Raw genomic sequence first — 17,613 nt, 5'->3', positions numbered from 1 at the left:
ACGTCTCTATCGTGGCTGGCCCAAATTCATGCTTGCTTGCTTGCTGAGATTCATTTATCACATCGGTTTTAGCTTGAGAAATGATAGCGTTTATTTTTAGGTTTGGAGATTAGTGGCCATCAACTGGTTTAAATGAAGAAATAAATTAATTGAATATAAAATGCAACTGAAGACGAGATGGTGTTCTTGAAGGGACATGTTCAGCCCTTGATTGCCTTTGTGAAGTTGCATGGGTGTCATTAAGGTCAGCACACGATGCGAATTTGGAAAGTCAGTTCAGAAGTCTTTTCACAACTTGCATCAAGTTAGTAAGACTGAGAATTTCACAACTGCATCTCCCCTACACACTGTGTCAGTGGGATGTTCAAAGTGCAGGTACAAGCTAGATCACGTACCCCTCCTCTGGGAAACTCATTGCTCTGAGGAAGCTTCTCTTTCTGGTGGGGAAAACTGAGGCAGAGCAAAAACGTCCTTCACAGCACATCATTCCTAAAGCTACACTCTTAGGGGTTTGTGTCTCTCCTTTTCCTTCCTTGAACTGGAGAACGATGTTTCAGCTTTTGCTTTGTACGGTGCAGGCACAATGAACCTGTACTGCCAGCTGCCCTGCAGTGTTATGGTTAGGGAGGCAATGGTGAATTAATATAGCTGTGGTGGGAAAAAGAAATAATCCATTTAGTTTGATGTGTTTACACTGGTTTATGTTTGCTTCTTCTGGAGAAAGTCCAAGCAGAGGGCACCCAGGGTGATGTGCTGCCTGTGTCAGTTTTCTTGTAGAACCATTGTAGGACCGTCCTTCACTGTGCTGCAGGCTTGAACCTGGATAGGAACGGCAGAGGATGGGAGGTGAGATGTTCCCTCAAGTAGTCATCCTCTACTTGAACAGAGCCTGGGGTGATCTCAACCTGCAACTGCCACCTCCCGTGGTACCTCCGGCTGATGGGGAGGTCCCAGTCCTGGGGTAGGAGGGACAGATGAAACTGGGAGGAGAGACACAAGCGGAGTCAGACAGAGATGTCACGAGGTGCTTCCTAGACAGCAGGGATCTAACACAACAAGGAGGAAGATGCATTTCCAAGGCCCTCCAAAGACAATGCAGATATTATTTTATTTTGGGCAGCTTTACTTCCTCTCATCAGTCAGTGGGGCCCTACACTCCTGCCAGGAAACATGCCAGCCATCTGGCAATTTTTATTTTTATAGCGATCCAACAACTCCAAAGCATGCCAGGTTATTTGTACCATCTGCCACATAAATGTCATTTCAGCAAAAGGATGGTGGACAACTGGGGACCCAGAGTTCAAAAATCCTTTAAGAGGGGAAATCATTGTCTCCCACAGCAAAATAGAGTTTGAGGTTTGCATCCCCCTCCCCCAAGTGACAAATGCAGGACACAAAATATTTGTGGCTCCTAGACAATTCTCTTAAATTGTTTTTTTTCCTCTTTCTGCCTTTTCCAACTGTGAGGGCATAAAAATGACAACTATAATGTTCACATGTGGATGGACATTTTCAGAAAAGTAATAGTGTTATACAATCTGTGGCAGAAATTGTTGAGGTTTTAAAACACATTTTCTGCATTTCTAAAGCTAGAAATTACTTCATTTTTCATCCCATTTATAGCACTTGTTCCATAATTCAGAAGGGAGGATCATTCAATATAGTTCAAGCTGCTCACCAATGGGCTTGAAAGCAGAGACACATTTATAAAGGGGAAAACATTTACAAGTGTCTGATCGTGCCACTGGAGCCATAGAGACAATCCATAGCGTCTTTAGGGAGCTCAGGAGATTGAGAAGGCTTGGGGATTTGGCTGTGAGGTTCTGTTTGCGAAAGGAAAGACTTCCCAAATTTCTCCTTTGGGGAAATATGTGTGTTTTTATTTTATTTTTCAGTGTTATAGCTGAGTTTGACAGCAAGTTTTGACAGAGTGTGACTGAGTGAGAACAAAGTGCATCTATTGATGTTTATAAAGGCTGCTTCGAAAATGTCCAAAGATTGTGAAATTCTTTAAAATATGGGGGATAGGTGTGTAATGTATAAGTTTGGAGCATTTTTTCCTAAATCTAATATTGCAGTTATTAATCAAATATTGCACTCAGGGGGCATTAAACTTGTGGTCTGAAATGATAACCTTTTTTTCTTACATTTTTCAGCCAGCTCAGGTTCAGAGTATGTACTTTAATAGGACAATGAAATGGAAATAATGTGGCGTTTGCTGATTTCTGCTGTTTTGTAATTTTAATATAATTACTTTTCTCAGCATGCTTTTCATTGCTGGGAACATAAAAAGAATAATGCCTTAGTCCAGTAATTTTTCTTTTGTGTTTCATATTTAAAAATTGGATAGGCATTGCAACTTTTTTAGTCCTTGTTTATTACCATTGACAGTTTCTTTAACTGAAGAGATCTCTACAGACAGTTTAGACAGCCCATCAGATGAACAAAGATAAATCAGTCTGTGTGTTTATTCTAGCATTGCTTTGTAAACTTTCTTTGCTCTTTCTCCCTCTCTCCACATTCCACTCCACTTTACTGCAGTGAATGTTGTCCCCATGGAAGAACACATCTCAGTGATGTGCTCGCAGTATGATTGTAATTCCTATTTCTTTTGTCCTTACTCTACTCATACTCATCTTTCCTGAAAATTAAGCAGTAATCTTGTATTTTAACTTGGAACCATTGTTGGTTCTTTTGCTATTCTATTTCTCTGCCAGTACAGCTCTGTTGATTTTGATGGGAGGAAATAGGAGACTTTATGGTTCTGTCCTTAATCCCATAGAACTACATGGAAAAAGTTGGAACAATGCGGCAGGATGCTAAACCTCTCAAAATCCTTAGAGAATTATTTGGCAGTTACTGGATTTCACTCAGCAAAAGAGAACAAAAAATTACTTTTTATTTTGCAAAAGCACAAATATTTAAGAGCACTATAATGGTCAAAAGAACTCTTTTGTTTGAGAAATATGAAACAGGATTCTATTTTAAACAGAATACTTAACAAAATAACATAGACATCCTCTCTATGGTGAAAATGAAAGCACTGAGCCATTTGGCAGCCAGGTCTTCTTGCTGACTAAAGGATTTCCCCCGCAGCATAAAAACGTTATGATACTACACCTTTATCCATCACTGTTCTCTTTTGAAGATCAGATCTTTAAATATAGTCATTCTGTACTCCTGAGTTCAGTCTGTCTCCCATCTTGGCCTTTTTATACCTCCTCTCCCTGAAGAGCAGTGTATGGGAAATTCAGGGCTGGGTACGCGGAGACTCTTGGCTGCAGTGCAAGCCACAGCTAGCCACAGTCCTGAATCGAAACAGACATTTCTGAATCAAAGCCCAAGCTTGGGAAAAGAGAAGTAGACATACTAATTTTCATTGAATTTTGCTGGGAGCTGGGTATTTAATTATCCTCAACTGCTCTGAATAATTTCAGTCTCGGAGACTGGCAAGAGACCATTGTTTCTCTGCCTGCAAGAGCCTGCTGGACCCACGCTGGGTTTTATTCTCCTTGTAGCACTCTCTGATGGACTTTGTTTTGGCTCTTAATTGGAGAACAGGATGAGCCTGCTCTTGATGGAACAGAAAGTGAAGAACAGATGTACAAGTCTGAGGTGTATGGGCAGAGTTATCTCCCTCAATTTCACAGAGGATAATCTGCTGTAAGTACAGCATTTAGCATTTGCTGACAAACACTGCAAGTCTTAAACCTGAAATGAAGGAAGAAAAAAACCATACAGCTTTGTGTTCCACAAACACAGATACGAAGAAGAACTTGCAAATAGCTGGCTTTCTGAGCCCTAAACTTTATTATAATTTCATACCGCTTCCCAACTTGAGTTCTTCCACCCTACCATGCTTCCTTCAGGCTTCATTTGATCTAAAAGCTTGCTGTGTGAGATTTTGTAATGAGCAGATTACCTACTGTTTGATGACATCTTGCCCAGAACTACTTTAAAAGACAATGTGGACTTTTAAAAATGCTAATTAGTACCTTGGCAGAGGTATTTGGAAAATTTGAAATTTTCCATGTCACAGAGAAAAGTTTTAAAGAAGAAGACACCAGGCTGTCTGTAGGAAAACATTTCTTTAATCCTGAAAAGCCCCCTTCATAGCACTTCATCGTTAGGAGTTGTGTTGTTAATAGAGATGGGAATTCAAGAGCAGTTCTGCTGGAAATGGCTGATAAAGATAATTGTGCTGCAAAGCGTGACTCTCAGAGGACATTTGTGGTATCTGATACAGTGTAGCTTGAGAAAACAAGTTTCTGCATCAAGTTATCAAGTTAGACTTTTTTTTGGGTGCAGTGGTGGTGCAGCACCTAGGTATAGCCTCACCAGAATGGTTCTTGTGGTCTCATTGAGTAGGCTGAGCCTTCTGAGCTAAACACAGATGTTTATTTGAAAAAAACCATAATGTTATGTACCTAACAAAGTTCTTGGCAAGCTGAAGGAAAACAGAGATTTGTATTGTTATTATTATTTAATGCATAAATGGAGGCCTCCCTGGACTGAAATTGAATTTCAGCAACCTTTCTGGAGGCAATTAAAACCATTAGCTTCATCAGCCAAGCCCAGTGTTTTAATGTCTCTGAAACACTCAGGCTGCCAAAGTTAATTATTCATCCTTTTCTTAATTGGATTCAGATTGCATTTTAAAGGTGCAGCTTCAACAGGGTTGGCTGAGCCTTCATTTTTCATCCCTACCTCTCCTCCCTCCCGTTCCCTCAAGAAATGTCTCATAAGATCTTGTTTCAAGCCTTTGCAGAAGGGCTTGAGGATGGATTTCAGCCCAGGCCAGCAGCTCATAATCTCATGGCAGACCTCAGTCAGTTCAATAAGCAGAGTAAAGACCACGTGTCATCGTAGGGAACTTCATGGTAGGAAAGCTTCTTTGAGATGGAAAGCTGACGAAAAGGGACACTAAAATAAAACTTGTTTGGACTCAGGGCAAAATACAGTTGTCATGTCTTACATTTTCACCACTAAACAAATAACTTTGGTTTCATAAAACATATACACTGTATAAAAAAATGTCATATTCTGTGTTCTACCAGTGAGTAAAGCTAAAATACAAATGATAGGTATGGTATAGACCTTAGATTGCAGGGCACATTTTTTAAGGATGGAAAACTTTTCAGTTCAAGAACTTGTCTTTTCTTGGAAGAGGATGAATTATTTTTCAGAAAGGGGATTAGAAAGGTAGTTTAGACAATGAAATTACTGCTTTTGGTGGCTAAATTGTGAAGTTGTAATTAGGTGTATGGACAAACCCTTTCAGGATCAGATATGACAAACCTTGTTTTAAGTATTTGAACTCAGCCCTTTGTCTGAAGTGTTGCCTCTAAAGGCAGACAAAAGGGGATGTTTAGCAGTATGTAAAGAAAATTTTAGATTAGTACTTCCTAAACATGTCCATTCCTCAAGAGAAAGCCCAAAGTACCCCTTTACGATGCAGAAAACATGCAGTCAGTTGCCTGAGAAATGAATAATGAGAAAAAGGGACAGGAGTGCAAATTTCACACAAAAGAAGGGGACACCTGGAAGGGGACACTGAGCAGAGACAGCCCTGTGTTGCCCAGGCAGATGCTCTGATGTGACCAGTTGCTATTTTGTGTTCCTGTAACCATCTAGTTTTTAATGGGTTGTGCTGTGTTGCATATACAGTTTCTCATTAATGTTACAAAAAATTAACTAGGTTTTCTATTCTAGATACAGATCAAACTATTTTTCATGTATAGCATCCTGAAGAAGTCTTTCAGCCTGAATTGACCTTTTCCAAATACTCCAGAGATGAAAAGTACCATCCCATTACAGTAATCTATCTTCATCTTCCTGGGCAGTTATTTTTAAACAGAGGAGCTAGATGTCACTCATTTTCTTGTTATTAACATCATAAAGGAAAAATATGTATTTGGAGTCTGTACTGATCTCTTTCCAGGATAATTTCTCAGGCTATCCAGTTGCCTGTGAGTTTCCGAAATAAAAATGTTGAGCAATTTACTAACTTCTTTTATGAGGAAGAACAAGGGTAAGGCAATATTGCAGATGGGTGTAACTACTGAAACCATCAGATCTTTGTCCATGCAATTAGTGACACTTGTAATTTAAAGGGTGTTACAACCTAGGCTAAAAGGGTGGGAGTTTTACATGGAGCATGAATTTTTTATTTGACTGTTTGTCACAGCTGAAACTAAGAAATATCTGCCTTCTAGTGTTTGTGATTACTAACACTTATGACTGCATGAGCTCCTTCTCTAGCTTTTCAGCTCGCTGCAGAGTAAGAGAATGACCTTACAAACTCAAAGAAATGAAACCTTTTAAAAGAAAAGAATAATTTAATGTAGATTGGGACAAGGGTGAGAATTTGGCTCATGGGACTAGTTCACAGACTGCTCAATGTTTTATATGATGCTTTTTAATGCTATTTTCTTTAGTAATAGCATTACAGGCTGATTAGCATTTTTTGTGCTGACTACAAGATCATCCCAAATTACTGTTTTATATTCCATGTCATGCATGAAGTCTGAAAATTTTCACAAAGCGAAGTTGAGGTAAGATGAAATCAGCTCGTATGAGAGCATTGGAATTTATAGGCAATCGTTTCTTAATTGATGGTATGAAATGCTTTGACAATCCAGGTATTTCTAAGAAACTGCATGAATGTTATCCCTTACAATGTGCATGTAGACACACAACATCCAGCTGTGCCATAATAGCTGGGTTGTGGGAAGTTAGTAGAGACCTGATATTTTAAATACAGGTTCTCTTCTCTCCCACACCATAAAACTGTATTTAGAAATGAGGCTCCACACCCTGGAAATCATTCCAGGCTTTCTTTCAGTGCTGTCCTCTCCCCTGCAATTCATATCAGCCACAGAAAGGAGCTGGTTTCAGCGACTGGAGCCATCAGGAACAGGGACTGCTCTTTTGCTCCCGTCCAACCTGACAGTTCTGTTTGAGACCAGCTATCACAGGCTCCAATTTCTCCTTAAAACAACAAATGGTTCGAAACTACCTACAGGCTTTTTTTGTCCCTCACACTAGGCAACATGAGAATTTGAACTGCAGTGATGTTGCTTTCAAAATAATTGTTACTGGACTGATGTTTGTATTGATTTAAGAGCATCATTCTTAAAGCATCATAAAATTTTGGTTGTGTTTACTAGAGAAAGAACAACTCCCAGTTCAGAGATGTGAGGGTCTATGTAGGTTATTTTAGATTTGAATTAATTTGTTAATTTGTTGATAAGAAGTTTTAGTTTTGTTTTTTCATTTCTACATAATACAAGCTCCACTTGGGAGAACTTGATTCATGTCTTGCCTTGCCCTGCAGGGGTTTCTGGAGGAAGATTGAGCTAAAACCCAGAGAAAGAGTTTCTTAAAGGCATCTCAGTTATGATAGAAATTAGTTAGAAAAATATGGTTTTGTGATTGTTATCTTCTTTTCGATGTGTTATGGAAAAAACAAAGCCTTTGATTTTTGCCCATTTCCACTAGATAGATCCCCTGTATCTCCCGTATTTGTGTGTGATAGTAAGACATTACCTTTGCTTTGCAGATCTTATCTGCCTCGCCCAACACAAACACTGTAAATCTAAATGAGTACTGAGCAGCTTTGACCTCTATAGGGAACACTTTCTGGCTGCAGGTGTTGGGAGTGAAAGGAGTGAAAAAAAGCCTTGAACTGCTGAGAAGTACTGATTTCAGATTGCCTTGAAGCTGGAAAGGCTTCCTCTGCTCCCCTCCTCCCTCTGCAGAACTGCAAGCCACCTGTAGCAAGAGAAAAGCATGTGTGTTGGAGCAATCAGGGAATAAGGCCAATGCATTTTGGACATGAATTTCTCTGATGAGGAAATCACTCCTAAACTGCCCAATTCACCACACAAGTCATTTCTATTTCAGGAGCAGTCTGTGAAGAATGGCTATATGTAGCTTCTCTGGATGATAAGGGACTGTAGGAGATCTTTGGTAGAAATTAGATGGACCTTTAAAGCTGGTCCAGCACACAGAACTCTTTTGTTTCTGTAACTGATGCTATCCAAGTCAGGAAAAAGAAATGTGTCTTTGGCTGACTGCAAAAAAAAACAAAACAAAAATACTGGAGAGCTGCATCATATTTCCTAGGAACTGTAACACCATAGCAACATTGTCTTTCAGTGCTGCTGCAACACTTAAGAGCTCTGAGATTGCTGAGCGAGTCACAATCTATTCTGCTGTAAAACTTACTGCGCGTGAGCTGATACCATTGGCAGATAATTACAAGATAAATGTTCATATACAACAAATCGATTTTGTCTGTACTTAAAATGTTGGGTTTTTTTCTCATAACCACGTGGCATGTTATTTCTCTCTTTTAAAAGGAATTTTAATGGGAAGTTTATTGCTAGAACCGGTTGGGTTTGATAATATCTAATTAAATACTCTGTTGGGGGGTGGGGGAATTTTTATTGGGTGTGTGTAAAATAACAGAAAATCCCAAACTGTGAGAAAGGATTATTTTTTATTAGATAGAGTTACTAGAAAAAGATTGGAAAATATATTGCTCCTTTCAGTATTTTTCAGAATAAATAAGTATTCCTGGCATCAGCTTGGAATTTAATTTATGGCAAATTTATTTTGAAAAAAACTCATACTATTTCAAACATCAAAATTAGACCATCTTGATTGACCACATATTCTTTTCTTCAAATGCTCAGTTTATGAAAATGACAGCTCTGTCCAAATTCAAGTCGGGAAAAAATGTTTGAAAGTTCTTCTGAGATGAGAAAACTTTTTCCTGCCTAGCTCTGTTCTACTTATTATGTATTAATATTGGCTGGCTCTTTTTGTTGGGTGTGGCTTCTTTTTGTCATGCTTTTGTGAGAATTTACATGGAAAATTAAAGCACGTTGCCTGATTAATTTAGGCTGAAAGGTCAAAACATTCTATCCCTCCCCCATTGAATCTCCCCAGGTTTTACCATAGGTCCTAGTGGTGGGCATTATGGAGTTACAGATTAAATGTTCATGATGAAAATCGAATTACTTTAACAAAAGGTGTCTGTAGGTGCAAACAGAGGCTGAGATGAGAGGCTCGCACTCTGACTGCTCACGCTGGGTCTTCTCTGTGGTTTTCCATTCTGTAGATGTCAGTCCAGCTCCTTCAACAGGCACTGAAAACATGATACATTAAACAAAGCAAGTGGGCTATAAATGGCCCATGATTTATGGGTTATCTTGGTTTGTCAGTTCTCACTGCTGTGAAGCACTTCTGGTATTTGCACAATGATGTAAATTATTGCAGCGTGAGAGCATTAGCAATGTGCCCTGCGAGCTGTGAAAGATCCAATTGCTGGCATTGTTTGTGCAGCCCAATAAACTGCTCTAATCTCAGGCTTGAGGATATCACAGCGGCACATACACTAACTTATCCTGAGCAAATACTGACTGATGACAAAAAATAAAAAGAGAGGGAACCAAAACCATGTGGATGCTCTGGCTGTGCAGCTCAGTTTGGAGTTAGCTCCCACATTAGAAAGAGAAGCGAATGATTGTGAGCGTCAGGTTATCTATGTGTGGATGGAGGAGGAAATGCTATGTGCAGGGGGGCTGACCTGTGGGTCTGTAGTGTCATATATAAATTAATAGGTTTGATTTTGTTTTTTTGTTTTGTTTTTCCTTTGTGTACAGCTAACAAGAGAACACCAGGTGGCCCTCTCCTCCATCACTTATATTGGCTGCGCCCTGTCCATCTTCTGCCTGACGATCACGCTGGTCACATTTGCTATTTTGTCGTGAGTAATTTTAACTTAATACCTGCTGAGTGACTATCATGCAGAAAGCCAAGCAGCGCATTTTAGGCCACTGGTTAGAATACCTTCAGGAACTCAGGATAAAACAAAGGCTATTAATTCTACAACCTTCCTTAATTAGATTCTGCACATGTATTTGTAACAGTTGGTTGGTTATTTCTAAATTACTTTCATTTCCTGAAATGAAGTGGTCTTTATATAGCAAGCTATTTCCATCCTGTGAGGGATTTAAAGTTTTTTTTTTTTAAACTCCTTATGTTTTGCTATAGTTCAGGAATCTTGCAAGGAGGCTGTAGGAGGGCTTGGTCTGGTGCTCAAAGCAAGTATGCTATGAGCAAAGACTGCAGAATCACCACCTCCTCCACCCCACATAAGCCTCTGGATTGCTTGGACTGCACAATCAGTGCTTCTTTCTGCTTTTCAATTGTCTTGCCTGTAAGGCAGTGTGCTTATAGAAGTATGCCCAGAAAGGAAGGCTTGGTCAACATCAGCTGCCTCATTTTTGTTTCATACAGCTTGTACACAATCACATCATGTAACGCACATTTATTTTCCAGTAGCTTGCTGTTCTCTGTTTGGCTAGTTTTCTAATGTGTTCCTTTAGTAGGATGAAGGACACTAGAGGCAGTGTGAAATTCACTCCATGGCTTATGTTTAAATCCTCTGGATATCTGCAGCCTCCTGCCGGTAAAATACCAATCCCTTTGAGGGCTCTCTGCACCAGGAAGGTTTCTGCCATGGGGCACTTAGGGTCCTTAGACCTGTTTATATTCCACTAGTGACAACTGAGTTTGAGGTCCAGCTAGGCTTGATACAAACATTTCTGAAAAAGCTTTCATAGAGGCTCCTGACTAAAGAAAAAATAGAAAACCTGACAAAGGATGAAGTAAATTGTTTGAGCTTGTACAACAGACTGGGAGCACAGCAAGGGATGGGATTCTTGTCTCCTTTTAGACACTAAACCATGTTATTCCTACTCAAGAGTTCACTTTTTGATTTCTGTATCTAAGCATGTCCTTTGGACATGCTGTTAAGTGGTCAGTTTCTAGGAAAAAAGGGCTCGCTGAAGCCCAGTAAACTGGTTGCAATATTTATTTGTTCCAAACTTTTTATTATTTCCAGTTCTCGAGATCTGTGTTGGTCATACTTGGGTTAAGTGCACAATGTGTGGCAAAATCCACTCTAATAAGTGCAACCTCCACCTGCGTAGCACTGCGCTGTTGGCAGCTTTAGGCTAAGGGGAATGATCTACTCCATTTTTATCTGAGTGCAGAATTGGGCGTTACTGTGTTTAGAAACAAAAATGGAGCAAAAGGCCGTAGTATTGATGTAGTGGGGCTGAAAACTCCTTAAGAAACTGGAGGCAAACAGAAGACTTGGAAAGGGAGCTTAGACTCAGCCGACTGTCACAGGGTTAAGCACCCCACCTACATACAGGATCACTCAAACTGCCAATTAAAAATAATTTGATTAGGTTTTCACTGGAGAGCACAGTCTCATTAAACGCCTGAAGTGAAATTCTGCAATATAGCGTTAGATGACCATGAGGTAAGCATAGAGGAATCTGGTGAGTTCTTTGCTACTCTGCACACTGGCACCAGCAGCTGCTTCCCAGGAGGGCAGTCCTGATTGCCTTCTGGGTAACGATGTTCCAGTTTGTGACTTCAGGAAGCTCCTTATTAGAAAGCCATCAGTACCATGCCGCACAATCTGTCTCTTTGACTTACTTTTAGGACATAGATACTTCTTGTCTCCCTCTTCTCTCCCTTCTAAAGGAGCGCAGGTTACAACAGCACTGGAAGAGCAGGGCTGATGCAGAAACACAAGGTCAAAAAACTCCCAGGAAAGCATGTTCTTGTCAGAATTCCAGCTAGTTTTTACAAAGCCAGGAGATGTTCAAATGATTGATGTAATTGAGGTTGGGTGTCTGCCAAGATAGGCACTGCCCATCCATAGAAGCGGCGACTGTTCCTGTGCTCAAAAGCTGGTAACAGTAGAGTCAAAGTGATAACCAGTGTCTTTTCATGTTTCCTTATTCCTACTACAGGCAAATACCAACAAAATAAAACCAGAAACTCTGTGGCACAGTGTAAGCTACACAGTGAAATGTGCAGTATGCTTTCTGCGAGGTGCAGATCTGACTTCCTTGAGAGTGCAGCACCATTCAGGATCAAGCCCTTTATTAATATTCTATTACAAATCATTAGCAGAGCTAATTAATGTGCAAATCAGTCTTCCTGCTGCCTTCAGGATGGCTGCAGAATACAAGAAACCAGTTAGGTACCACTCCATCCTGATGGAAGGAGCACTCAAAAGACACCGTGGTAACATCACCAAAACTAATCACCAAAAGCCAATCAGAATGACTGCTGATTAATCATAACCATGTATGAGATTCTTGGAATACTGTTTTGTTCATGCGTCTATCTTCTGCCAGGTCTGTCAGCACCATCCGCAACCAGCGCTATCATATCCATGCCAATCTGTCCTTTGCTGTCTTGGTGGCTCAGATCCTGCTTCTCACCAGCTTTCAGTTCAGCCCTGGAACAGTAAGTGCTAAAAAGAACGATTGTTGTTTTTTTTGCGAGGCACCTCCATGGAACGAATGACCCCTGCCACATTCAAGAAAGTGTCTTGTACATAAGATCTCCTATTTTTAACATGACTTAGCCAAAAATGGCATCCTGCAAGACTGGATAAAGCTTTCTGTGTGTCCAAGTAGTGTTATCATAGTATCCAACCTTGTCTGGATGTTTGCAAACTTGAACGAGTTCATCCTTCAAATGAAAAAAATCACCAATGTAACAGAGTACATTGCGGTTGTGTGTTCAAACGGCATGGCTGATTTCTACCTGACGTGGCTTCTGCGTTCTCTCATCTGTTCTCTGTATTGAAACTATAGGAATTCTGTACAGGAGAAAATGGCATTGATTTTGTATTTAGGTACAGTATTTGTATTCCTGGTAGGTCTTTTGGTTGGGTTTTTGGGAGAGATGGGTGAGGTTTTTGTTTGTTATTCTTTTCATCATCTATTCTCTCCTACATTACAGTTTGCCTTTTTTTTTTTTCACATTAAGAAATCATCTTATTCTTGTTGGAAGGTAATAAGATTCCTAATGGAGCTGTGGCAATTTCTTCTGCTTACTTGGAAAACAAAATGGAAGGTCTTTGGTTTTTGCTCATTAAGATTCATTTGTGTGGTAGAATACACTGGTTTTCTGAACAGAAGATTTATTGATCATGATCTCTGCTCTGGAAATTTAGATGATTTTTAAGTATCATTCATATTTATTTGACCTGAATAATAAACAGTGAGAAAAGTATAGCAACTATTGCCAACCAGAGGTGGCAGAAAGCATGACCTCTTTGTTGCTGTGTAAGACTAATCCGACAAAAATATGCATATACTTTTCTGGGCATCTGAGGCAACCACTGAAGCAAATGACAAACATCTTCATATAGCTTATGTGGCACTTAAACTGTATCCATGCATAGGCTTTTTCTGCCTGATTACAGAACTTGAAATTACAGACTGATTTTAAAGATCTTCTAGTACCGTTGGGAATGCCTTATGCAGAGTACCCATATCTAAACCGTTGAAACTGGCATCTAAACCAGCTGGGCTAGATAAAGATGAATATGCCAATTTAACAGTATTACATGCTGGTAAAACCAATTTGTTTCTACTATTATATTAAAAAAATGCTATTTAAAGTCACATAATATCTGTGCAGGGAAAGTCCCACCTGCAAAAAGCAGAAACAAAACCTGATAGAGTGCAGGGAAGGACATTTTCAGAGGGTTCTACATAAAGCAGTAAGATTGCTGCCTGAAAACACTATTATATGTTGAATTTAGAAAATGTATGCAAATTTACCTTTGTGTTTTAAGACTGTCATCAGAAAACAAATGGATCCTATTTTTTGAGAGGCCTTTCCGAGATCTACTTTACTTTCTGAACTACTATAACAAGATGGGCCATGCTATTGATTTTTTCATTTCCACAGACTCACAAGTAGTCCACCGTAAGAATAACAGTAATGAGATCTGCTAAAAGTAGTCTGCATCTTATGACACAGCAAGGGACAGAGACTTCTTTTTAATATGTAAAGTCTCAGCTCTTCAGTGTCTTTTTGAAGAAGGCAATTCTGTCATTTCAGAGTGTCTTCAAAGTAATAATTAAGGCACAAATATAGAATGAGTGGCAATTTTGCCATGGATTTGATATAAAAATCTGCAACTAGATATTATACAAAGTTCTATACAGAACCAGCCTGCTGCTACTTTACTGTTTTATTTTTCTGCTTGTTTGTGATTCATACTGTTTGGCTACTAAAAAATTGGAAAGTATCCATTTGACAGAAATAGCTTGTAAGCTTTATGTTGCATTTATATTTTCGTGGACTAATCTCCTGGCAGCAATCAAAAGGCGTTAAAATGGATTTTGTAACCTTGTGATAAAATTAACTGGAAAGGTTTTTACAGTTTTTGTCAATAAGCAAATCTGGTTTAGTTATAAGTCACCGAACACCGTGAAACACTAAACCACTTACAGATCTCAATTACATGAATTAATCCTAAAGTTATTGCTTTTTAATACATGTAGTCACAGTGGATTTGCATTATAACATCCTTGCACTAGCACAGAACCAGCTGAGTACAAGCGAGAATTATAGAATCATAGAATCACCAGGTTGGAAAAGACCTCCAGGACTGTCGAGTCCAACCATTCCTACCTGCCACTAAACCATGTCTCTCAGCACCTCATCCACCCATCTTTTAGACACCTCCAGGGATGGTGACTCAACCACCTCCCTGGGCAGCCTCTGCCAGTGCCAAATGACCCTTTCTGTGAAAAATTTCTTTCTGATGTCAAGCCTGAACCTCCCCTGGTGGAGCTTGAGGCCACTTCCTCTTGTCCTGTCTCCTGTCACTTGGGAGAAGAGGCCCTCTGAAGAGCACTGTGGCAGGAGGCTGGTTCCTACAGGTAATGCTTCCTCAGCACAGAAGCTCCATCTGTCTGGATTCCTTATTGTGACTTGTCTGGGTGAAGAAGGGAAACCTTGATGAAGAAGAAAAAAACCCCTCTTCTGATTTACAGTGATGGTGTGCAAGTAGCCCTCCTGCAATTCCGTAGGTGTCACAGAAGGGATGTTCCAACTACAGAGCAGAATGACCATCATCAGTATGCTACAAGATGCAAAACTGAGATGTAGCTGGGATTTGTTCCAAGAACATGTTTAAAATGTGCCTTAACTGAAAGCAAACCAAACAAGATTATCTTGTGGTAAGATCATTGGCAGTCACATCTGTTCAATTACTGTATGATGAGCAAAACCACTTATGGTGAGACATCCTCAAAAAGCAATTAGCGGGGAAAGGAGAATGTGCTGGGTGAATATGTGAGAGGCAGGGAAGAAGAAAGCATTAGATTCTTCTGTTTTTGTAAGGTAGACTGATAGGAGACTTAGAGAAAAAGATAAAGATCTTTCTGAGGAGCGACTTGAGGATAAACCACATCCCAAGCCCCGACTGCATTTCCAGCAGCCCACGGGGAGCCATAAGCACTGAGGTGGGTGGCAAAAGGACTCAAGAGGATGTTTTTACTTCTTGCTGCATTGCCTTAGTCATGGCAGTTTTCTCTTTTGGGGTAACATCTGTTTTGCTTCAAACACGTTATAGTTTAAATGGAAACAGATAGTCCAGTTTACATCAGGTGGGCTGACTTTCTAGATGGTCTTTTTCTGTTGCTTAAGCATTTGTATTAGCTCCACTTTCCATAATCTTGATAACACCTAGTGAAAAAAGGACTGTTAAGGAGTATTTGAATTGTCTGTAAACCCCCTACAGAAAAGACTAACAGTTCTTTGCCTTAATCACTAGATGTGTTCTTGTCAAATATGACTTCTTACGTAGCTGGTACACCAGACTATGGTAAATTGAGAATTCAAACAGACAGGCAAAATAGATGCCCGCCACAAAGCAATTAGGACTCAAGAAGAAATTATAACTTGCTATAACTTTTGGAAATGTCTGTATTAGTATTGCCAATAGAGGAGCAAATGAAACTTTTACAGAATTTCTAACAGGGACAGACAGGTACCGGAATGCAATGTGATTTAATTTGTGTGTTATCCTATTTTTGACATGAAGAACAGCAAAGTAGGAAAACAATATATTGAAGTGTAACTAAAGAACAAGTTCAACGTGGCACCTTATTTTAAAATTTCATGTTTTCCTGAAGCTTAACTGATCCACTGGCTTCCTACCAGTTCTTCGTAGTGAATGAAGCATGAACTATACTATTACTTCTGCCATCTCAGAACAGGGAGCAGGGTATGGGATGATGCCCCACTCTTCTATATTTAATAAAGGCTTAGCAGCAGGATATTGACCCTTCAATTTTGAATTCGTAGACTTTAGTAGGAGTATTGATCCTATTATTTTAAATGCATAATGAGTTTGGATTTCCACATCATGTTTGGCATTAGGTTTGGGTTTTTCTTTTGTTTAAAGGTAAGAGAATTTGTTATTCTGAAGCTGTCTGAAAATTCTGTAGAAAAATTAAGTTCTCTAGTGCTCTGATTTTTGTTTTGCTCCAGTGATTTAGCATTTATCGTATAAATGTATACAGGAATAATAAAATAACAACAACTGGAAAACCGATGTGACTGCATGACAAAGAAGTAATGTATTAAATTTTATACTTAATTTAGGTGCCTTGCAAGATCTTGGCTATTCTCCTTCATTTCTTCTTCTTGAGCGCTTTTGCATGGATGCTGGTGGAAGGATTTCATCTTTACAGCATGGTGATCAAAGTATTTGGATCAGAAGAGAGCAAGCACGTATATTATTACGGAATTGGATGGGGTAAGCATTTAGTTACTGTTTGCTTTAAGTCTCTTACTGTAGGCCAAGATTATATTCAGAAGCATATGTAAAATTGTCATCTTATGATGTCATCTACTGAAAGTAGGTCTGTTGGATAAGAAAATGCATAAATTTTCTGACTGTAATCTGACTTGAAATGGGCTGGTATGTTTTGGGATTTTTTTTAATTCTAACTCACAACATTGTCTTATTCTGCCTGTATTCTGCAATCCATACATAAAAAATTGGTGCAGTAGCACAGGAGTGTTATAAAAGCATTATAAGACTCATTAGTTGATATTTTCTGCCTTGAAACCCTTAGATGAAAGAGACTGCAGAAAACCTCAATATCATTATTAAGAAAGAAAAAAAAAAGTAGTCCTATGACACAGGAATCTCACAGGCAACAATTCACAGCTTTTTAAATGCAGTAATGAATGCATAATCTATGTGCATATTGAGGGGTAGAAACTGAGTATTTTGTTCCAGACTTTTCACAGCAGATGACAGCTAGCTTGTTTTCATTGTCCTGCAAGTAAAGTGATGGTGCTTGACAAACCTCCCCATTTAGAAGAAGAAAATAACCACACATATTGAGTAAAATGGAGATATGTAAAAGAATAGCAAAGGAATATATATATAATTGCAGAATATTTCAAAATATGTTAAAACATGCATTATCTTTCACCCCACAAATTAATTCGAAAGCTGAATGAAAACCAGTTGTACCAATGATACAGACCTACTGCAGTCATAATTGGAATATTTAATACCTATTGAAATCATGCATATCTAGGTGATACATATATATGTTATGTATGTATGTATTTCAATAGCTGCCTGCTTGTGCTTATTTTAATATAGCCTTTTTATTCCACACATCGTTCCTCTTCCATCGTTCCCCTTCTTAACACTTCTGTCTAAGGTCCATTTGCTACATTCCTCTGGTG

General features: G+C 39.2%; 1 protein-coding gene across 1 annotated transcript in view; it reads left to right on the top strand.

The window, feature by feature from the left end:
* ADGRD1 (adhesion G protein-coupled receptor D1) overlaps window positions 1-17,613 on the top strand; it is a 145,999-nt gene that overhangs the window by 88,479 nt on the left and 39,907 nt on the right. The window contains exons 16-18 of the mRNA XM_069870780.1: window positions 9,672-9,775; window positions 12,231-12,342; window positions 16,510-16,663. Of these exons, the coding sequence (XP_069726881.1) occupies window positions 9,672-9,775; window positions 12,231-12,342; window positions 16,510-16,663 (370 nt within the window). The remainder of the gene's footprint in view (window positions 1-9,671; window positions 9,776-12,230; window positions 12,343-16,509; window positions 16,664-17,613) is intronic.

This window comes from Phaenicophaeus curvirostris, chromosome 17 (assembly GCF_032191515.1).
Source record: "Phaenicophaeus curvirostris isolate KB17595 chromosome 17, BPBGC_Pcur_1.0, whole genome shotgun sequence".
Lineage (NCBI taxonomy): Eukaryota > Metazoa > Chordata > Aves > Cuculiformes > Cuculidae > Phaenicophaeus > Phaenicophaeus curvirostris.
This window is presented reverse-complemented; position numbering and strand designations above follow the sequence as displayed.